This window comes from Macaca mulatta, chromosome X, assembly GCF_049350105.2.
Source record: "Macaca mulatta isolate MMU2019108-1 chromosome X, T2T-MMU8v2.0, whole genome shotgun sequence".
NCBI classification, from domain to species: Eukaryota; Metazoa; Chordata; class Mammalia; order Primates; family Cercopithecidae; genus Macaca; species Macaca mulatta.
In genome coordinates, this window is record NC_133426.1 from 12,232,609 (window position 1) to 12,250,670 (window position 18,062).

The 18,062-nt window shown below is 41.3% G+C and overlaps 1 protein-coding gene across 1 annotated transcript in view; it reads left to right on the top strand.

Annotated features, from left to right (window-relative positions):
- The window catches only part of FRMPD4 (FERM and PDZ domain containing 4), a 589,912-nt gene that overhangs the window by 472,541 nt on the left and 99,309 nt on the right, over positions 1–18,062 (top strand). Inside the window, exons 3-4 of the mRNA XM_015126938.3 lie at positions 6,925–7,085; positions 11,967–12,069. Coding sequence (XP_014982424.3) covers positions 6,925–7,085; positions 11,967–12,069 — 264 coding nt within the window. The remainder of the gene's footprint in view (positions 1–6,924; positions 7,086–11,966; positions 12,070–18,062) is intronic.

Genomic DNA, 18,062 nt, shown 5'->3' on the forward strand with positions numbered 1-18,062 from the left:
GTGGGCAGTAAGAACAGATGCCCAAACAAACTAACATTTTTTACTCGTCACATCTGGGCTCCATCATGGGACATGCTTAGGGCGATAGGATGTTAGCAGAGTCAAGGGGCAGAGAAACATGTACTGTATATAGTGGGTAGGTACTGGAAAGGAATGTGGCATCTAGTGGCAAATCATGACCTAGGAAGCAAATCAAGACTAAGTCAGTTTACGACATAGACCAGTGCTACCAAGATAAGAGCATATATTTATGCTTGGTCCTCTCCTGTAATCATAGTTGGTCACCCCTGAAAGCTAACGCCAACAATGACCTCAAGCATAACTTGGGCACAAAAATGTTTATACTCCATAAGTAGTTACACCTATTTGTGATCCAGTCTTAACTACCCAGATAGCCTACCTGCCATTATCTTCCCAGATTCTTTAACCTCCACACCAAAGGTAATGGCTTCTGAATTTGGATTTTCCTTCCGGAATCCTTCCACTCAGCACATATTTTGAAAACGACTTTGCAGTCTTTAATGAGTGCATCAAAAACTGGAATGACTTTAGGTTTTCACACAGGGTGCTTTCTACTAGTCAAAGCAATTATTTGTGACACATTGGGTGTATCACTGTTTTATTTCTGCTGAGAAAGAAGGGCTCCAAGAGTTCAAGGAAAGCCCTTTCCTTTTGTTATGGGGAGTTAGGCAGCAGGATTTCTGTCATTCCTTTTGAAATGAAATCTGTCAGAAGTAGGAAGATTGCTCACTTTATCTTGATGGACACATTTTCCATTTCAATTAATATACTCTGTATTTTTCGGGTCATAGACTCCTGGCCTATCTGTGTGTGTTTTTAGAGAAGGTTGGGGACGGAGAATGGAGGTTTGAATAGCTCATCAATTGTATACTTCTAGTCTCAGCATCAGAATTCACTGACACATGTTTAGCAGGTAAAAAAAAAAAAAAAAAAAAAAAAAAAAAAAAAAAAAAAAAATGTTGCTTTTTCAGCTCATTAAACAAGGACTCAAACATCTTTATTCAAAAAAAGAATGTTGCAAGTACAGGGCCAAAAACTGCTTGCCTTGTTACAGAGGGTCAAATGATGTTTCATGGGGAACATGCTAGTAGGGATTCATTCTTACTGGAAAAGAGACAGGGGTTGATTATTTTTAGGTAATTTATTCTGAAAACACAACCCGTTGCGAAAGAAAATGAGAATGCCAATGGAAGGTTATCCTCAACATGCAAGCAAAACAAAAATAATCAAAATATCATTAGCAAAGATGACAACACTAGACCAAGCAGTGACCACAGAGCACACATTTGGTTGTGTTTCCAGCCTTATTTGGGTAGGGGGAAAAAGCAATGAAGAAATACAGGCCAGTGTAAGACTCTGCTGACACAGAGAATGGCAGCATCTGAGGTTGAAAGGGTGTATGCCTGTATTGCCCCTAATTATAGAACATCATCAGTGCTTCTTATTTCCCTCAAGACTCAGGCTTGCCCTCGGCACTATGTTCAATGGTCACTTAATGGTTTAGAAACATGGTTGAGAAAAACATATTAACAGTGATCCAGTCACTAGAGCACCTGGATTTTCTTCTACCTTCTTTTATTCTTTTGTGTTCTGGTACAGTATTGCCTTGTGTATATCAATGTATATTTGTATTTATTGTGTCATTGCATTTGATAGGATTTTTCACATTGAAAGCCTCCAAGCTTATGTAGGATTTGTGAGGCATTTTACTAAGAAAGTTGGGCTGCAAGTATTTTAAATGTTACTGAGTTTATTTCCATATTTTAAGACTGACTGTGTTCATAATGTCTGAAACGGACTGCTTTCTATTCATTGATCTCCAGAGATGAAAATAACAATCAATACTTTGTGTTTAACTTTTATTTTAAGTTCAAGGGCACATGTGTAGGTTTGTTACATAGGAAAACTTATGTCATGAGGGTTTGTTGCACAGACTATTTCATCACCCAGGTATTAAGCCTAGTACCCGTTAGTTATTTTTCCTGATCCTCTCCCTCCTCCCACCTGCCACCCTCAAGTAGGCCCCAGTATGTGTTGTTCCCCTCTATGTGTCCATGTGTTCTCATCATTTAACTCCCACTTATAAGTGAGAACATTCCAGCCAATGCTTTTTGAGTGCTTACTATGTGCTTACATTTTGCTGAGTGCTTTATGTTTATTCATTCAGTTTTCACAACTATCTTATGAACTTGTTACTATCATTGTCACCATTTTACAGATGAGAAAACTGAAATATAGAGTGATGGAGTAATTCGTGCAGGTCACATCAGTAGGAAGTAGGGGAGCCAGGACTTGAATTCAGGCAGTCTGGCTCCAAAGTCTCTCACTAAACGATCATATCAGTTCTCATGTTCACACTGCACCTGGGCATGTATTTGTTTCTTGTACAAACTAGAAAGTGTCACCTACTTGAAGAGAAAAATGTCTCCCATAATGTGGATACATCAGGACACGAGATTTGCATTAGGCAACATGCTCATAGGTCCATCCTCACTGGGAACGTCTGGCTTGTGCAGGAAAATGGTTCCAGAGTAGAAGTCCCACCCCTGGTCTATCAGGGTGGCCTCCAAATATATTAAAAGCACAACAATTTTTGCGGCTTCTGCCGCTCTCACCCTGGTCCAAGGCACCACCATCAGGGGTTGATGTAACGGCCCCTGAAATGCTTCTACCAGTACCCTCTCCTGTCATCAGCAGGGCAGCTGGATCACATGTCTACTTTTTCCACTCAGAACAAAAGACAAAGTCTTTCCAAGAGCCTGTGTGATCTGTGCCCCTCCTTCCCACCACTTCTTTACTCCTCACCACCCTGCCTCCAACCCCACATCCTTATCTGCGCCACTAGCCTTCGGATTGTTCCTGGGCAGGCTCACATCAGGCACGTTATGCCTCAGAACCTTTATGCTTCATGGTCCCTCTGTTGGAAGTGCTCCCCCTGAAATGTTTCCTGACCCCTGCTGATCATTGCAGCACCTTCACCCACCCACTCCACCCACTCAGCTCTCTATCCTTCCTCCCTGCCTTATTTTTCTCCCTAGTGTTTATAATGACTTGCTCTTCCATCTATTTTACTAATGTATTAGTTTCTTCTTTGTCTCTGAACACTAGCGTGAACACTTTCTTTTTTGTCTGCTTTCTTTCCCAGTGCAATCCCAGAACTGAGAATCCAGTGGGCGTTTTACAAATTGACTAAATGAACAAATGAGTGCATTGTGGAGTTGTTTTGGAGAATTAAATGAACTAACATATGGAAAGCATTTAGAACAAACAATGCTTAGCATGAAATTAATGTTTAATAAATGTCAGGTATCAATAAAAGAATAACATGATGGTTATTGAATGAATGATGCATTAGATACTATTACTTGTTCCTGTGGTGGGAAGAGGGTAATCAAGCTCCAGAAGTTTTAAATATTTTAATATACATTCACAATGGTTGCTAGAGGAGATAATCAGGGACATCATTTGTGTCCTCGTTTCCTATTGTCTGGAGGGCGTACTAAAACCCACCCTTCTCTAGGCAGGAGAGTGGTTCTCAAACTTTGCTGGACTTGGGAATCACCTGCAGATGTTTTTAAAATTGATACTGGTTTGCATCCCAGATATTCTGATACCGTTGGTCTGGAGTGTAACCCGGGCATTAGGAGTTTTGAAATGCTCCCTGAGTGATTCTAATGTGCAGCAAAGTTTGGGAATCACTGCCTTAAGCTTTTCACAGAGCTAGCAATAGCAGAAGGAAAAACCTTCCTCAGTGCCTCTCTATGCTTGGAATCAAGAGTTGCGCCAACCTCGTTTCTAAAACACACGTGACCATTAGCAAGTCACCCAGCTTCAGCAAGCTTTACCTTCCTCAATTTTATGTCTGCTGTGGAAAATGGTGAAGACACAGAATTCAGGGCCAGTTTCCAAAAATGTGAATTTTCCTTCTTCCCTCTCTCCCTTTCATTCTTCCTTCCTCCCTCCCTTCCTTTCTCTTTCCGTCCCTTCTTTCATCTGGAGATAAAAGGACAGAATTGTTTTCAGATGTGGCTCAAAAATGTCTTACTCTAAGATGGTGCTTTCTTACAGAGGAGACCAGAGAACCAAAGTGTCCACCATGCCTAGGTGGCCCCATTCTCCCACAGGCATACCCAGCCATGCCTGTTTCAGGTCCAGGAGGGATCAGTGTCTGAAGGTCAAGTTCCCACCCTTTGGGGCCCACTGTGGGAGTATCAGAGGTCCTACTAGTGTCCTGGGTTCTAGCCCTGGCCTCCTCACTTCTTCCCTGTGTCTTAGTGCCTCCCAGCCTGGGGCCTTGTCTGAGGCTCCTACCCTGGTCACTGGGGCTCACTCTGCATTGGTTTTGCTGGCTCACTCAGGGTCTAGAATTCTGTCCTCTGACATCCAGGCCTCTCCATCTGATCTCCTGCCCACCTGAGTTCTGCCCACCTCTCTTCATCATCTCAAGCATATACCATATCATGGTAGCCGTGTCTAATCTATGGGTCCAGAAAAACACCTGAACCTACCCTATAATGCCACCAATCTCAGCCTGGACTTTTCTATTAATAGAATGGTGGTAGGACACTGGGGATAGCACACTACCGGGGCCAGCATCATGGATGTGTGACCCAAGCAGTGACACAGGACCCTGGACTGGGTTTAATGTTCTGCTGTCTTGAAATTAGTCATGTTTGAATGAAAGGCTCCACATTTTCATTTTTCATTTTCATTTTGCACTGTTTCTGCAAATTATCTAATGTGCCCCACACTTCAAATCAGAAGACCTGGTATGGATTGCACCTGGCTTACACCTGAGAAGAGCGTGACCTTGGCCAAGTTATTTTTCCTATCTTGGCATTTGCAAAGAAGGAATGAGTAGGGTAAAACTGCCTCCATCATAGAGGAATTTTAAGAATGAAATAAGGTAACAGATGAGTGTTAGCACATGGTGCACAACATGTTAGTTCTCAACTAACACTTCTCTTTTTCCTACCGTTCCACCTCCCGAGAAGCTAAGTCGAAAAGACACTTCCTTTCTATTTAAAATGGATTTTAAATGTTTGTTTTCCTAGATAGTGATATATACCTAAAGGACAGATCTTAGGAGGTTTTCATTGATCTTACCTCATTCTTATTAATTACACAGAAAGACAACAGGATTCCTTCTTTGCTATCTTTATTACATTGAACAATATGTTGTCCAGATGGCATATAGAGTAGCATCTTCCAAGATATTTTTAAATGATCTTCTTTTACTTATTGAAGAAGATTATATAGAGAGAAATTTGAATTAAACCCGTGTCATTGAAATAATCTTAGCTTACATTACATTAAGGAGATTTCTATTATTCAGACTAATAACTTTTCCCCAAAAGAAGGCTGCCTTGAACAATGTGCATGAGTGAAGACTTCATTAAGAGTCATGGGAGTGAATCTTTGACCCAACCCTCTGGCATACCAGCCATGGGCTCTTAGTGACAATAAACTAGTATTTTGATCTCAGTTTTCTTATTGGTAAAATCCACAAAATAATACCAGTTCTGCCCTCTCATTCTCAATTTGTGTATCAAATTAGATATTTGTGGAAGTATTTTGAAAATTTTTGAATGCTATACAAATTTCAAGTTGGGATTATTGATAAGACTTCTGAAGTTTAGGTGTTAATGAAAAGATTCATTTGAACCACTTGAAAATCTTCCCGGAGAACAAATGCCAAGTGCTAAGTTCTCAGCTTCTTTGGAAATGGAGATGTATTTGGAAACAGGATGGTGTGTCACCACCAAAATAATCCACTTCAATTTTGCTGGGGCCAGAAGCCATAGGTATTACCTTCTAAATGTCTAAAACCCTCTGAGGTTATTTCTCAGCATATCAGTTATAACTAAATAGCTTTTCACAAAGAAATCTTTTTCTCTACTTATTAATCCAAGTATTAATGAGAATATACTATGTGCCAGATACTCTTCTAGGAACCTGAGATAAATCAGTGAATAAAACCAAGTTCCTTGCCCTCATAGAGTGTTTGTTCTAGTGTATAGAGCAAAACAACAAAAATAACCATAAAATTAAGTATACAGTTGACCCTTGAACAACATGGGGCTTGGGGCACCAACCCCACATGCAGTCAAAAATCCACATATCACTTTGGATGCCCTCAAAACTCAATTACTGATAGCATACTGTTGACCAGAAGTCTTACCGATAACATAACAGTTGATTAACACATATTTTTTATGTTATATGCATTATACTCATATACTGTATTCTTACAATAAAGTTAGAGAAAACAAAATGTTATTAAGAAAGCCATAAGGAAGAGAAAATACATGTATTAATCATTAAGTAGAAGTAGATCATCATAAAGGTCTCCATCCTCATCGTCTTCACATTGAGTAAGTTAAGAAGGGGAAGGAAGAACAGGGGATGGTCTTGCTGTCTCAGGGGTGGCAGAGGAGGAAGAACATCTATGTATAAGTGGACCTGTGCAGCTCAAACCTGTATTGTTCAAGAGCCAACTGCATTCTACGGCACGTTAGCACGTTATTAGTGCTGTGGGGAAAAAAGAAGTAGAAGGGCGTAAAGGGGATCAGGCATGTTGGGGAGCGGGGTTGCATTTTTAAAATGTATGGCCAGGACAGTCCTCTTCAAGGTCATATGTGAGCACAAGCTTGAGTGAGGTGAGGCTGGGCCATATGCATATCTGCAGGACAGGCTTTCCGGGTTGGAGGAACAGCCAATGCAAAAGCCTGAAGCAAAAGTGGCCCAAGTGAGCCATGAAAGAAGCATGACTATGGGTCTCCCCAGATCTTTCTCACTCTCTAACAAAAAATAGGTTTTGAAATTAAAGAGAATATGATTGCCAGGCCAATGCCTAAGACATACATTGATGCCTTGTTTCTCTCGTATGTGCTTTCTCCACAGTCACATGACACAGGCAATCCCTTTTGACGACCCTCGGTTAGAGAGCTGCCAAATCATCCCTCCGGCTCCTCGGAAGGTGGAGATGAGAAGGGACCCAGTGCTGGGATTTGGTTTTGTGGCAGGGAGTGAAAAGCCAGTGGTCGTTCGCTCAGTAACACCAGGTAAGCACCCAATCCCGGTTCTTGGTTTCCTGAGACTGTCTGCCACACCCTGCCAGAATAACTACTGTTCAGTTTCATAAGTGTCCAGACTGTGAAAGCTGGATATGTTTTTCCAAAACCTGGATAGAGTCACTTCACCAGAGGAACAGAAATGCCTCCTTAAACTAGGTTTTAAACTGCCAAATCCATCATTATCACCTGACTCAGGAAAATACTGAGCCATCATCTATAACCATGGAAATGACCCACTTCTTAACTTATGAATGCAGACAATAAGAGGCAGGCACTGTACTGTATTACGGTAAGCCCATGATGAATTCCTTAGTGGAAAAAAAGGAGGAAGTGGTTACAGTAGGATTTAGTCACTGGGGTAGTTGGATTATCTCACAAGTATGCACTTCCCTCCCTTCTCATTAGAGGCAGAATAAAGGGAAATCCATACTCCATTGCTGTTGGGCTGGACCAGGTGATTGACATTGGCCAATGGCATATTAACAAAGATGACATAAGCTTGAGACATGCTTGTGCAATTGAGCCTGTTTCCTGAGCTTCTGCCATGGCTATAAGAAGACAGTTTTTGGCTGGGTGCAGTGGCTCACCTGTAATCCCAGCACTTTGAGAGGCCAAGGCTGGTGGGTCACTTGAAGCCAGGAGTTCGAGACCAGCCTGACCAACATGGCAAAATCCCATCTCTACTAAAAAGACAAAAAATTAGCCAGGTGTGGTGGTGCATGCCTGCAGTCCCAGCTACTCGGGAGGCTGAGGCATGAGAATCGCTTGAACCCAGGAAGGGGAGGTTGCAGTGAGCTGAGATTGCGCTACTGCACTCCAGCCTGAGCAACAGAGTGAAACCCTGTCTCAAAACAAAAACAAAAACAAAAGACAGAGAGTTTTCCCCAGGTAGCTGTGACCTCTTCCATCTGAGCCCCATAATGAACACATGAGGCAGCAAGCCTGCAGTGGGGGAGCCAAGTACAGCCTCATCTGCAGTTTGGTACAGAACTGTGCAGCTAAGCCTGGCTGAAATCAGCCAGCCTGTGGTTATCCTAAAGACCCATAAGCATGAGAAGAAATGATCATTGGACACCTATTGAGCTTGGGGGTGATTTGTTATCCAGCAAATGCTGACTAATACAGTATGTGTCAAATCTTTAAAATTCTACAATATGATTAGATAATTAACGTACTTTCCCGCAATCATTCATATTAGAGTATACAGATGTTCCACTGTCAACACAGCTGAATACAATGGACTATGATGCAATCGCCTGAAGTGGGCTGCCTTTGCCTTTCCAGAAACAATGTGCTTTTATTATTTATTATATATGTATTTATATGCTTACTGTAGTGGACTCATATTGGATTTATTTTCAGTAAAAAAGGAAATTATCTTCCATGCCCTTTCTTCTCAGGATTTTGCAAATCAGTAACAGGATTCAGCAGTAAAGTACTACACTTAGGAGCACAGACTCTGGCATCAGACTGCCTGAATCTGACTCCTACCTCTGCCCCTTTTTAGACTTTTTAGTTTCCATGTTAAATTCCCTGCATTTCAGTTTGATGTAACTTCTCTACGTCTTCTGTATAATGGGGATCAGTGTAGTATCTATGTTGTAGGGCTATGGAGAGAATGCAATAAATTAGAAGAGTGCCAGGCACATCCTGGTCATTCTGTAGATGTTTATTTTTATTGTTATTGTTATTTAACTCTAAAATGTTTGGCCAGTTAAGTGTCTCAATTAAGGGAAACAAAAGTCAAGTAGTGTCCTGGTATAGATTTTAAAATTTGGTTTAATGTTTCACTTTTCATTATTTTGACATAATATGCCCCAGGGCAAACATCACAAATAACCACTTTAGACTTGTGCTATCTGCTAAACTTTTTTATTTCACTAAATATAGATCATATTTTAGTTCTCTGTATAGGATTGTTGAGCTTGATACAACTGAGAATTCTCAAAACAGATTTGTTGCTTCGTATGATAACATGCTTTGTAAAAAAAAAAAATAGAAACAATGTAGATAGTATAGAGGAGAAAGTAAAAAAAATCACCTGAATTCCTAGTACCAAGAGATAGCCATTATTGATGTAGACGGAGATAATATGTGTAGTAGATATAATTCCATGCATACACAAACACACATATATATTACCTATCAGATAATGTATTTTATACATACATAATACATATATAGAGGTATGTGTACACACATTTTTTCCTAAATGGAATAGTATTCGGCATGCTGTTTTATAACACTGGGATAATCTAACATCTCTGATTATGAGATTCTCCAAAGTATGTGTCTTCCCAGGAGCTGAATGAAGATTCAAGTCTTATTTTTTGTTTTTTGGTATCATCTCACTGTTTCTACAACCTCTCTCCTTCCTTGCCCTCAATTCTCCTTAGCTTCAAAGACACTAATACCTACTGTTACACAATTTTGAGATGAGTAGAAAAAAAGTAAAAACAAAGGTCAAAGAGTACTATTTCCAGTTATTTTTATGAGTGAAAATGCTGGTCAAACAAGCTGTGTCAGTCATAAAAATGACTCTACAGAAGTCCCAGGTGATTTCAGTGTGTGACTAGATTTTCTATAATAGGCGATCCAGACTTCAAAGTAAAGGCTATGAGACAGTTCTCTTGAAGTGTGCCACTGTTTCATATTTTGGATGGGACAGTGTGTTGCTTCTCCAGCATTCTTGATTAAAGTTGCTTGATTAGACAAGAGTAGTTTCCTTTAATCAGAAAGCATAGGTCAAATGTAAGAGTATGTTAATCTGAGAGTGATTTTCTTATTAGAATAGTTAACATTCGTCCTTCAGTTACTTTCAAAATTTTTCTGTATTTGATCAGCATTTGATTGCTAACCATTTGTTTGACTGAATTTGAGTGATTATTGCACATAATTTAATACTTATTATGTTTCCCAAGTGGTTTTTCTGAATTCCTTATGCGTGCAAACACTGAATCCCACATCTGTAAAATGAATATTTTCTATCAGTAATATGAGGACATGTTAAGGTTCCCCTACTCTCTTACTTCCCAGAAGGAAGACAAATTTATGCTACAGCTTGAATGACACATATGCCTAGTGTCTGGGTGGGGAGAGAAACACTGAATTACTTTCAGTTCCATGTTCTGGGTATGAAGTGTTCATTTCAATTACTAAATGAAGTAATAGCAATAATATTTGAAAGATAGCATTTCAGCTGCAGCTATCACCCAGCGTCAGACCTGTGGAAATATAGTTAAAATTATAGTACCATATGCTACCATATCAATATTTGGGAGGTAATTGCATGTGTCTAGAGCATAATTCAGGTAATTGATTTTAGGTCTTACTTAAATACAAATGTATGCTTTACACAGATGTGGTTTTAAGTTTATGTGTTAAGAAACCTGGCAGTGACTAGGTTCTGAATTATAGAAAAACGTTCAAAAGGGACATTCGCCATTCTGAATTTGGAAGAGTCCAAGCTAAGATCTAGTCCTTCCTTCACGTCAATTATTTAACCTGTGTGAGCCTCAATTATCTCATAATATGGAAAGGATGATAGTATTCAGTGAAGTTACTAGGCCAAGAATTTAACCCATTGCCTGGTGCATAATAAATGCTCAACAAATATTAGTTTCCTTCTCCCTTCTTGGAAACAACGGAAAGAGAAAAGGGCCAGGCACAGTGGCTCATCCCTGTAACCCCAGCACTTTGAGAGGCTGAGGTGGGAGGATTGCTTGAGCCCAGGAGTTTGAGACCAGCCTGGGCAATACAGTGAGATCTTGTCTCTACAACAAATAAACAAGGCCGGGCGCCGTGGCTGTCGCCTGTAATCCCAGCACTTTGGGAGGCCGAGGCGGGCAGATCACGAGGTCAGGAGATCGAGAACATCCTGGCTAACACGGTGAAACCCCATCTCTACTAAAAATGCAAAAAATTAGCCGGGTGTAGTGGCAGGAGCCCGTAGTCCCAGCTACTCGGGAGGCTGAGGCAGGAGAATGGCGTGAATCCGGGAGGCGGAGGTTGCAGTGAGCCAAAATCGCGCCACTGCACTCCAGCCTGGGCGACAGAGCGAGACTCCATCTCTAAATAAATAAATAAACAGACAAACAAAATTAGCCGGGTGTGGTGGTGTGTGCCCACAGTCCCAGCTGCTCAGCAGGATGAGGTGAGAGGGTTGCTGGAGGGATGCACATGGAGCTGTGAGGGAGGAAGGGGACACCCGCCTAGCCAACCAGATCAGCTGAATCAACCCTGGCAATCAGTGGGGTGACAGATGTCACAGCCAGATCATCCTCACATCTGAACACCCTCTTACTGCGATATCTTACCATTCTCCACAGTATGCTGTCTCCCTACTTGTAATAAGTACATAAATGCACGTTTGTTTGAATCCAGCTGTGCGCAATTGTTGCAGCTTTGGCCACAGGGTATCAACACAACTGATTGGCTACCTGTTGAGAGAATAGCTCCTTCTAGGGGCCTCACCACACATACACACACAAAATGGCCTGTTGACCAGCAGCATCAGCAGCACCTGGGAGCTTGTGAGAAATGCATTATCTCACCCTGCACCCCTGCATGGTAACAAGATCCCCAGGTGATCCACCATAAAGTGTGAGAAGTGCTGCTAGGCTGAGTCTCGACCTTGCTTGTAAAGTTTTAGAAAAATGTGGATGCCTGGGTCCCATCCTGAAAGATTCTGATTTAATTGGTCAGGGTACAGCCTGGGCCTCAGAATTGTCCAAAGAATACCCAAGTGTGGTTGGGTTTCGGTTCTGCTGATAGCACCATTTGCTCACAGTGAATCATGATCAGGAGAGGGGGCTTGGGATAGGTTGCCAATGGTCTTCTCACCTGTGCTTCATTCTCATTTATCTCCAGGTGGCCCCTCTGAAGGCAAGCTGATCCCGGGAGATCAGATTGTAATGATTAATGATGAACCGGTCAGCGCTGCACCCAGAGAGCGGGTCATTGATCTGGTCAGGTGGGTGACTCATTCACCTGTGTCCTGTTCTGCCTTGAAGGCTGCTACATAGCTCTGAGGTCTCAACTAGCAGAGGAAGAGCCTCCTGTGGGACAATTTAGGACAGAAACACAAGCCAACACATCCACACGATTGAAAATGCTGCTGACACTGACCTGTAATATCAAAACACATGCTCCATAAACACAAAACTCCTAATTGTCCACTCTCTGTTAACATTGAAGGCACAAATGCCTCAGTTTAACATTTTTATGACTCCTATATCCAAAGGTTCATTTTTTCCTTCCAGAATTACTAACACATTGATTTTTCGTAATCAGGGAGATCAAAACACAATACCTGAATTCAGCGTAAGTGATGAGTAATTTTATATACATAATCCCATGGATATACAAACACAGTTCACTGATACTTCATATTTGACTAAGTTCTTCATTACTGAATTTTGAGATTATCTACTATGGCAATAGGATAATTAGGTCAAAGCTAAAAGTTTACAAAATACACGTGGTTTATTGGTTTAGTTTTATTGTAGATGTAAGTAGTTTGTTATGTGATATTCTTAATGGGGCACCAGAAAATGTATTTTGTGTTATGTTAAAACTATTGGTCAAGAATCCCCTTAGAAGCCCACTGGAGTTATAATTCCTTAGTGAATTTAGGGGAAAAGAGATCTTTAGAAGTTTTTCAAATGAAGAAGCTGGACCTATCGTGTGAATGTATCCATTCATGCTATAGGAGTGTTGACGAATAAGGAGACATGACATTTGTCTTTTATAAACTCGTATTTTCAACCAAGATTGAAGCCAAAGCTAAGGTTACCAGAACTCTTTTCACTCAAGAGGGGATTTCCTAACATTTATGCTTACTCATTACAGAAAGTGTTAGGTTGGTGCGAAAGTAATTGCTGTTTTTGCCATTGAAAGTAATGGCAAAAATTTCAATTATTTTCGCACCAACCTAATAAATCTGTACTTTGGAAAAGGCATTAAGTGGAGTATTTCTGGGGTCTTTCAGAGAAAGTCTCTTTCTCAAGCCTAGTTCAGCTTTTGCTTCACAAAGAGGTTCTGGAGGGTCAAGCAGTCTTGGAAGAACTGGGAGAGAAGCAAAAAGAGAAATAGAAAGAGAAGGCACTTACATTTAGTGTAAGCAACCATCTCAGTTTTAGCATTTAAAAGGCCCATGTCCCAGGGAAACTCTGGAATGGTTGGTCACTGCTATGGTCTGAATGTTAGTGTCCCCTCAAAATTTATATGTTGCAACCTAATACCTAATGTGATTGTATTAATAGGTGAGGCCTTTAGGAAAGTGATTAAGTCACGAGGTCTCTGCATCATGAATGGGATTAGTATCCTTATAAAAATTTGAAGAGAATTTCCTTGCTCCTTCTCCCATGTAAAGACACAGTGACAAAGTACTGTCTTTGAGGAATGAGGCCTTTACCAAACACCAAATCTTCTGGAAGATCTTGGACTTCACTGCCTCCAGAACTGTGAGAAATACATTTCAATTATTTATAAATTATTCAGTCTAAGGTATTTTGTTGTAGCAGCTCAAACAGACTAAGACAGTCACTCTTCTTCAGTCTGGGCTTAATGGAGTCTTCCCAGATGGCTAGAAAAGTCATACTTGTACTCCTGGGGCATCCAGATCTCCAAAGAATGGTCTTACACAGGAGCAGACACTGAGACTTGTGACATATTCACTATGCATCAGGAACAAGACCTGGGAACGTCTCCAATCTTTCTATGGACAAGGGGAGCCAGAATACGGAAAGAATCTGTATGTAAGAGCCCTTGGTAAGGAGCTGCAGTGTTCATTTGGAATAACTTCTCTCTTGAGATGCGTGTGGGTGTCAGCAGGGGCATACCTCATCTAGATAGGCTCTGAGCCTTCTGGAATGCCATGTTTGGGCTTGATGGCAGAAGTTGCATAGACATTTTGTTTTCCCCTAGGTGCGCACCTCTGCGATTAGTCCTATTGATTTTTGTGCCTGGAGGATGATAGAAGAAATAAAATATCTGTGTTTAGGTTGGCTGTGACTTAATTGCCTGCTGCAGGACAGTGACAGAGAAAAACCTATCTGAAAGTGTGATCATTTCCTAGCAATTGTTCCAGGGATATTTAGAAAGATTATTTCCAAGAAAGATATTTTCTTTCTGGTTTAATGCTTATAGAAGAAAATGGCATATCTGTAAACAAAGCACTCTCTATAGAACTTTACATGTAATAAAATAAGCCAGTTAAAAGAGAGGATGGCAAACAGCTCCAAGTTCAAATCCAGCCTGCCATGTGTCTTTGCAAAGTCCATCAGCTAAGAAAGGTAGGTTTTTTAAACCATTTTTTAAAAGTTGAAAAATGTATTTTGTGACACATGGAAATCATATAAAATTCAGATTTTAGTATCCATAAGTATCTTAGTGGGTTTAGCCATGTTTGCTCATTTGTGTTTTATCTATGTCTGCTTTCCTGCTACAACAGAGTTGAGTAGTTGCAACAGAAACTATCTGGCTCACAACCTTTTCACTCTCACTAAACCACAATGTTAAAATAATGTATGTCTTTCTAATGAAAATGATCACACATTACAAAATATTCCTGTGCCTTCCCATAAGTTTAGTCATCTGTCTGCCATAGTGTGTACTAACCTAAACATTTAACTCTTGTAGAAAATCCCCTTTTTACTGGGCTCCTCAGCTGATATATGTTTTAAGGTCTATATCTTACACAAGACAAATTCCCTTTCTGTATAATAAAAAAAATCCCATTTTCTTAGCCACTAAGGAAATTTGGAAAAACACTCATCATTTTGATAACACTATAAAATTCTCTCTTTAAAAATCGGCATCCATTTGCTTGCTTTAGTGGTGTAGTCTTGTTTTGTTCCTTTTCCCCCATTGCAGCATGTGTTCATGGATCATTTTTTGTTCCCCGATCCATTTGTGTTTCTTGGTGGATTATTTTTCTTATCATTTGGTTACTCTATTATAGAAAATTATTTTTTCTTGAGAAAATGAAAGAGTTTCGCAGAGACCAATTTACTGATATACTAACAACATTTTGGTTTTTTCATGTAGTCTCAAAAAAGCTATAATTCCTGCACCGAAATTAGATGAGTTCTGTTCACTTCATGGTCTTCTAAGTTGTTAACTCTAACTCAGACTGTATAATGGTGTTTGAGGATGAAAATCTTTGAAGAATCCAGGCCCTTTACAAATTACCATCTTTCTTCTTTAAAAGTATCTAAGGATAATTTTCTTTTCACAATTAGACTAATTAACTGAAAGCAGTCTCCAAAATTTTATTTTTAAAAAGTAAGGAGTATTATTGCCCATAGAAACATTATGAATTGTGCTTTGCCTTCCCACTCCCATGGCTAGCCAGCACAATTAAATTCGTTTGACTTCAACAAGGAATTATTGAGGATTAACAGACATCATATAAGGCAATGAGCATGTATAGATACATAGGCATGATTCTTGCCCTCAAGGAGAAGAATTCTAATTGATTTCCCTATATTTATGACTGGACAAGGCTGTTGGCGAGGTTAGTATTTGGTAGGAATGTTTGGTGGAGATGGATGGTGTGTTAAGGGGTATTATTGATGGTGGTAAAGAGTAGCCATCAATGCGAAGTGGAAGGGCAGGTTTATGCATGAGGAGGGAGTTGTAAAATAGATCTTTCCTTTGACTCTAGAAACCCCAGACCTTCTTGATGGACACTCACTTTCCAACCTGCAGATATTAAAAAAATCCATTGCCTACATGGCTGTCCTGAATCACCACCTCAAAATTTGGTCCTTCAAGGCAGCAATATAAATCTACTGGCTCCTGTTAGAATGGGTGCACTAGACTTTTTGGATTAGAGATGCAATTGGGAACCTGATAAATGCCATAGACTTTTCCCCCATCCAGAAAAACCCACGTGTATACAAAGTTCTGCGTACAATATTAGAATGGTTTTTGACTCCCTAAAGTTAGTCCCAGTTTTAGCGCCAGGGCAGCAGACTCTGAGAATGCTGAGTCCCTTCCTCCCCTTCTCCCACTTCCTCAGTACCAGATGCTAACATTGAAGAGTCAAGCATATAAACAACTTGATCTTATCCTTTTCTATCAAAGCAGTTGAAGTGGAAAATTGCCCATCCTATAATAAGAAGGTACAATGGTCAAACTGGAGACTAATTCCCCTTTCTCCCAACATCTGTAATAGGGCAGCTAACTATTCCTCCATCTGCCTTCTCCCACTACTTATGTTGATTATTCATGCTGATCTAATTGATGAGCAGTGTTATAGCTATGGCTATTTATCTACAGAGGGTTGCTCACATCTGTCAGACATGTCACCCCTTCTATACTAATACCCTGGGAATTGGAGAGCTTTCCTGGGTAGCAGTAGTGTTCTTTCAATAAGAAAGTAACTGTAATAAGAAATAAGAATAAATGATAGGGGAGTGGCATTAACAAGGTAGCAAAATGAGGTCCCCTACTGGTATCCCCCACAGCAACTATAATTTGGCAGCCACCTATGGACAAAAGTGGCTTTGTGGGAGCTTTGGAATCCAAATAGGTCACTAAACCCTGGTGGAGCCTAAGACTGAGGAAGGCCATTTTGAGAAGGCAGACACACCCAGGCCTTGGTGGCAGACTCACTGACTATGATCCCAAATACAGACCCAGAAACAACCACATCCCCCCATGGAGTTGGCTACAGCCCGGTTTGGCCTTGGTCCTACTACTGGCATTATCCATTAAGGGACCCGGGAAGAGTCATACCTACCTAGGCCTTGGGTAACAGATCTGCTGACCTTGGCCCCAGTTGTGGACCCTGAAGTGGCTTGTGATCAAGCTCCAGCCTCTCTCAGCCATTGTCTGTGAGCAGTCCCACCTGTCCTGGGACCTGCTGGGAAACAGGCCAGTTCATACCCCCAGAGGTAGGCCTAATGAACTTAGTTCCACAGATTTTGAAACAGCCCCATAATTCAGCTCCAGCCTCTCTCAGCCATAATCCAGGAGCAGTCATGCCCATGCAGGGACCCTCTGGGATATATATTCATTTGTGTCTCCTCAGGCAGGCCTACTGACCTCCATCTGAATGTGGATCCTGAAGTGGCCCCATAACCTGGCTCTAGCTCCTCTCAGCCATGGTCAGGGAGTGGTCCTGCCTGCCCAGGGACCCAGGAGACAGGCTCCTCTGTGCCCTAGAGGCAGACTTACCAACCTTGATCCAACTGCAGATCCTGAAACAGCCCTGAAACTCAATTCCAGCCACTCTCATCTGGTATTCAGGAGCAGTCCTGCCTCCCCGACTCCACCTAGGGACCTGCAGAGTGGCATGCCCATTTGTGCCACCACAGGCAGGCCTGCCAGCCTTGATCCAACTACAGATCTTAAAGCAACACTGTGATCCAGCTCCAGCCCTGCACAGCCACAGTCCTTCCCACCCAGGAAACCATGAGGAGGCATGTCCATCTGTGTTCTCAGAAGCAGGCCTGTGGATCTTGATCTTGACTGTGGACCCTGAAGTAGCCCTGTGACTCATTTCCAGCCTCTCGCAATCACAGTCCAGGACCAGTTATGCTTACTCAGAAACCCACCCAATGGTCCAGCAATAACCCTCCCAGGGATCTGGTGGAAGCCACAATGATCTGTGTACCTAGTAACAGGCCCATGATCTGTAGAACCTTGTCCCAGCATCAGCCCAATTAATGAAGATCCTAGAAGCATTCCAGTCTGCTCAGAGATGAGATAGGATCCATGCTCTCCCAAGGCTCTGGAAACAGGCCTACCCCCCATTGTAAGACCCCATTGCAGATTTAGCAGTAGTCACATGATCTAGCCCTACTATAATTGCAGAGGCAATCTCATCAGTCAACAAGAGAAGGCTTTTACCTGCTGAAACCAGTCTATAAAGACCAGTCTGTAAAAACTGGAAATCTAGCAGACCCCATTGCAAATATAGCAGTAGTCACATGATCTAGCTCCACTGCAATTGCA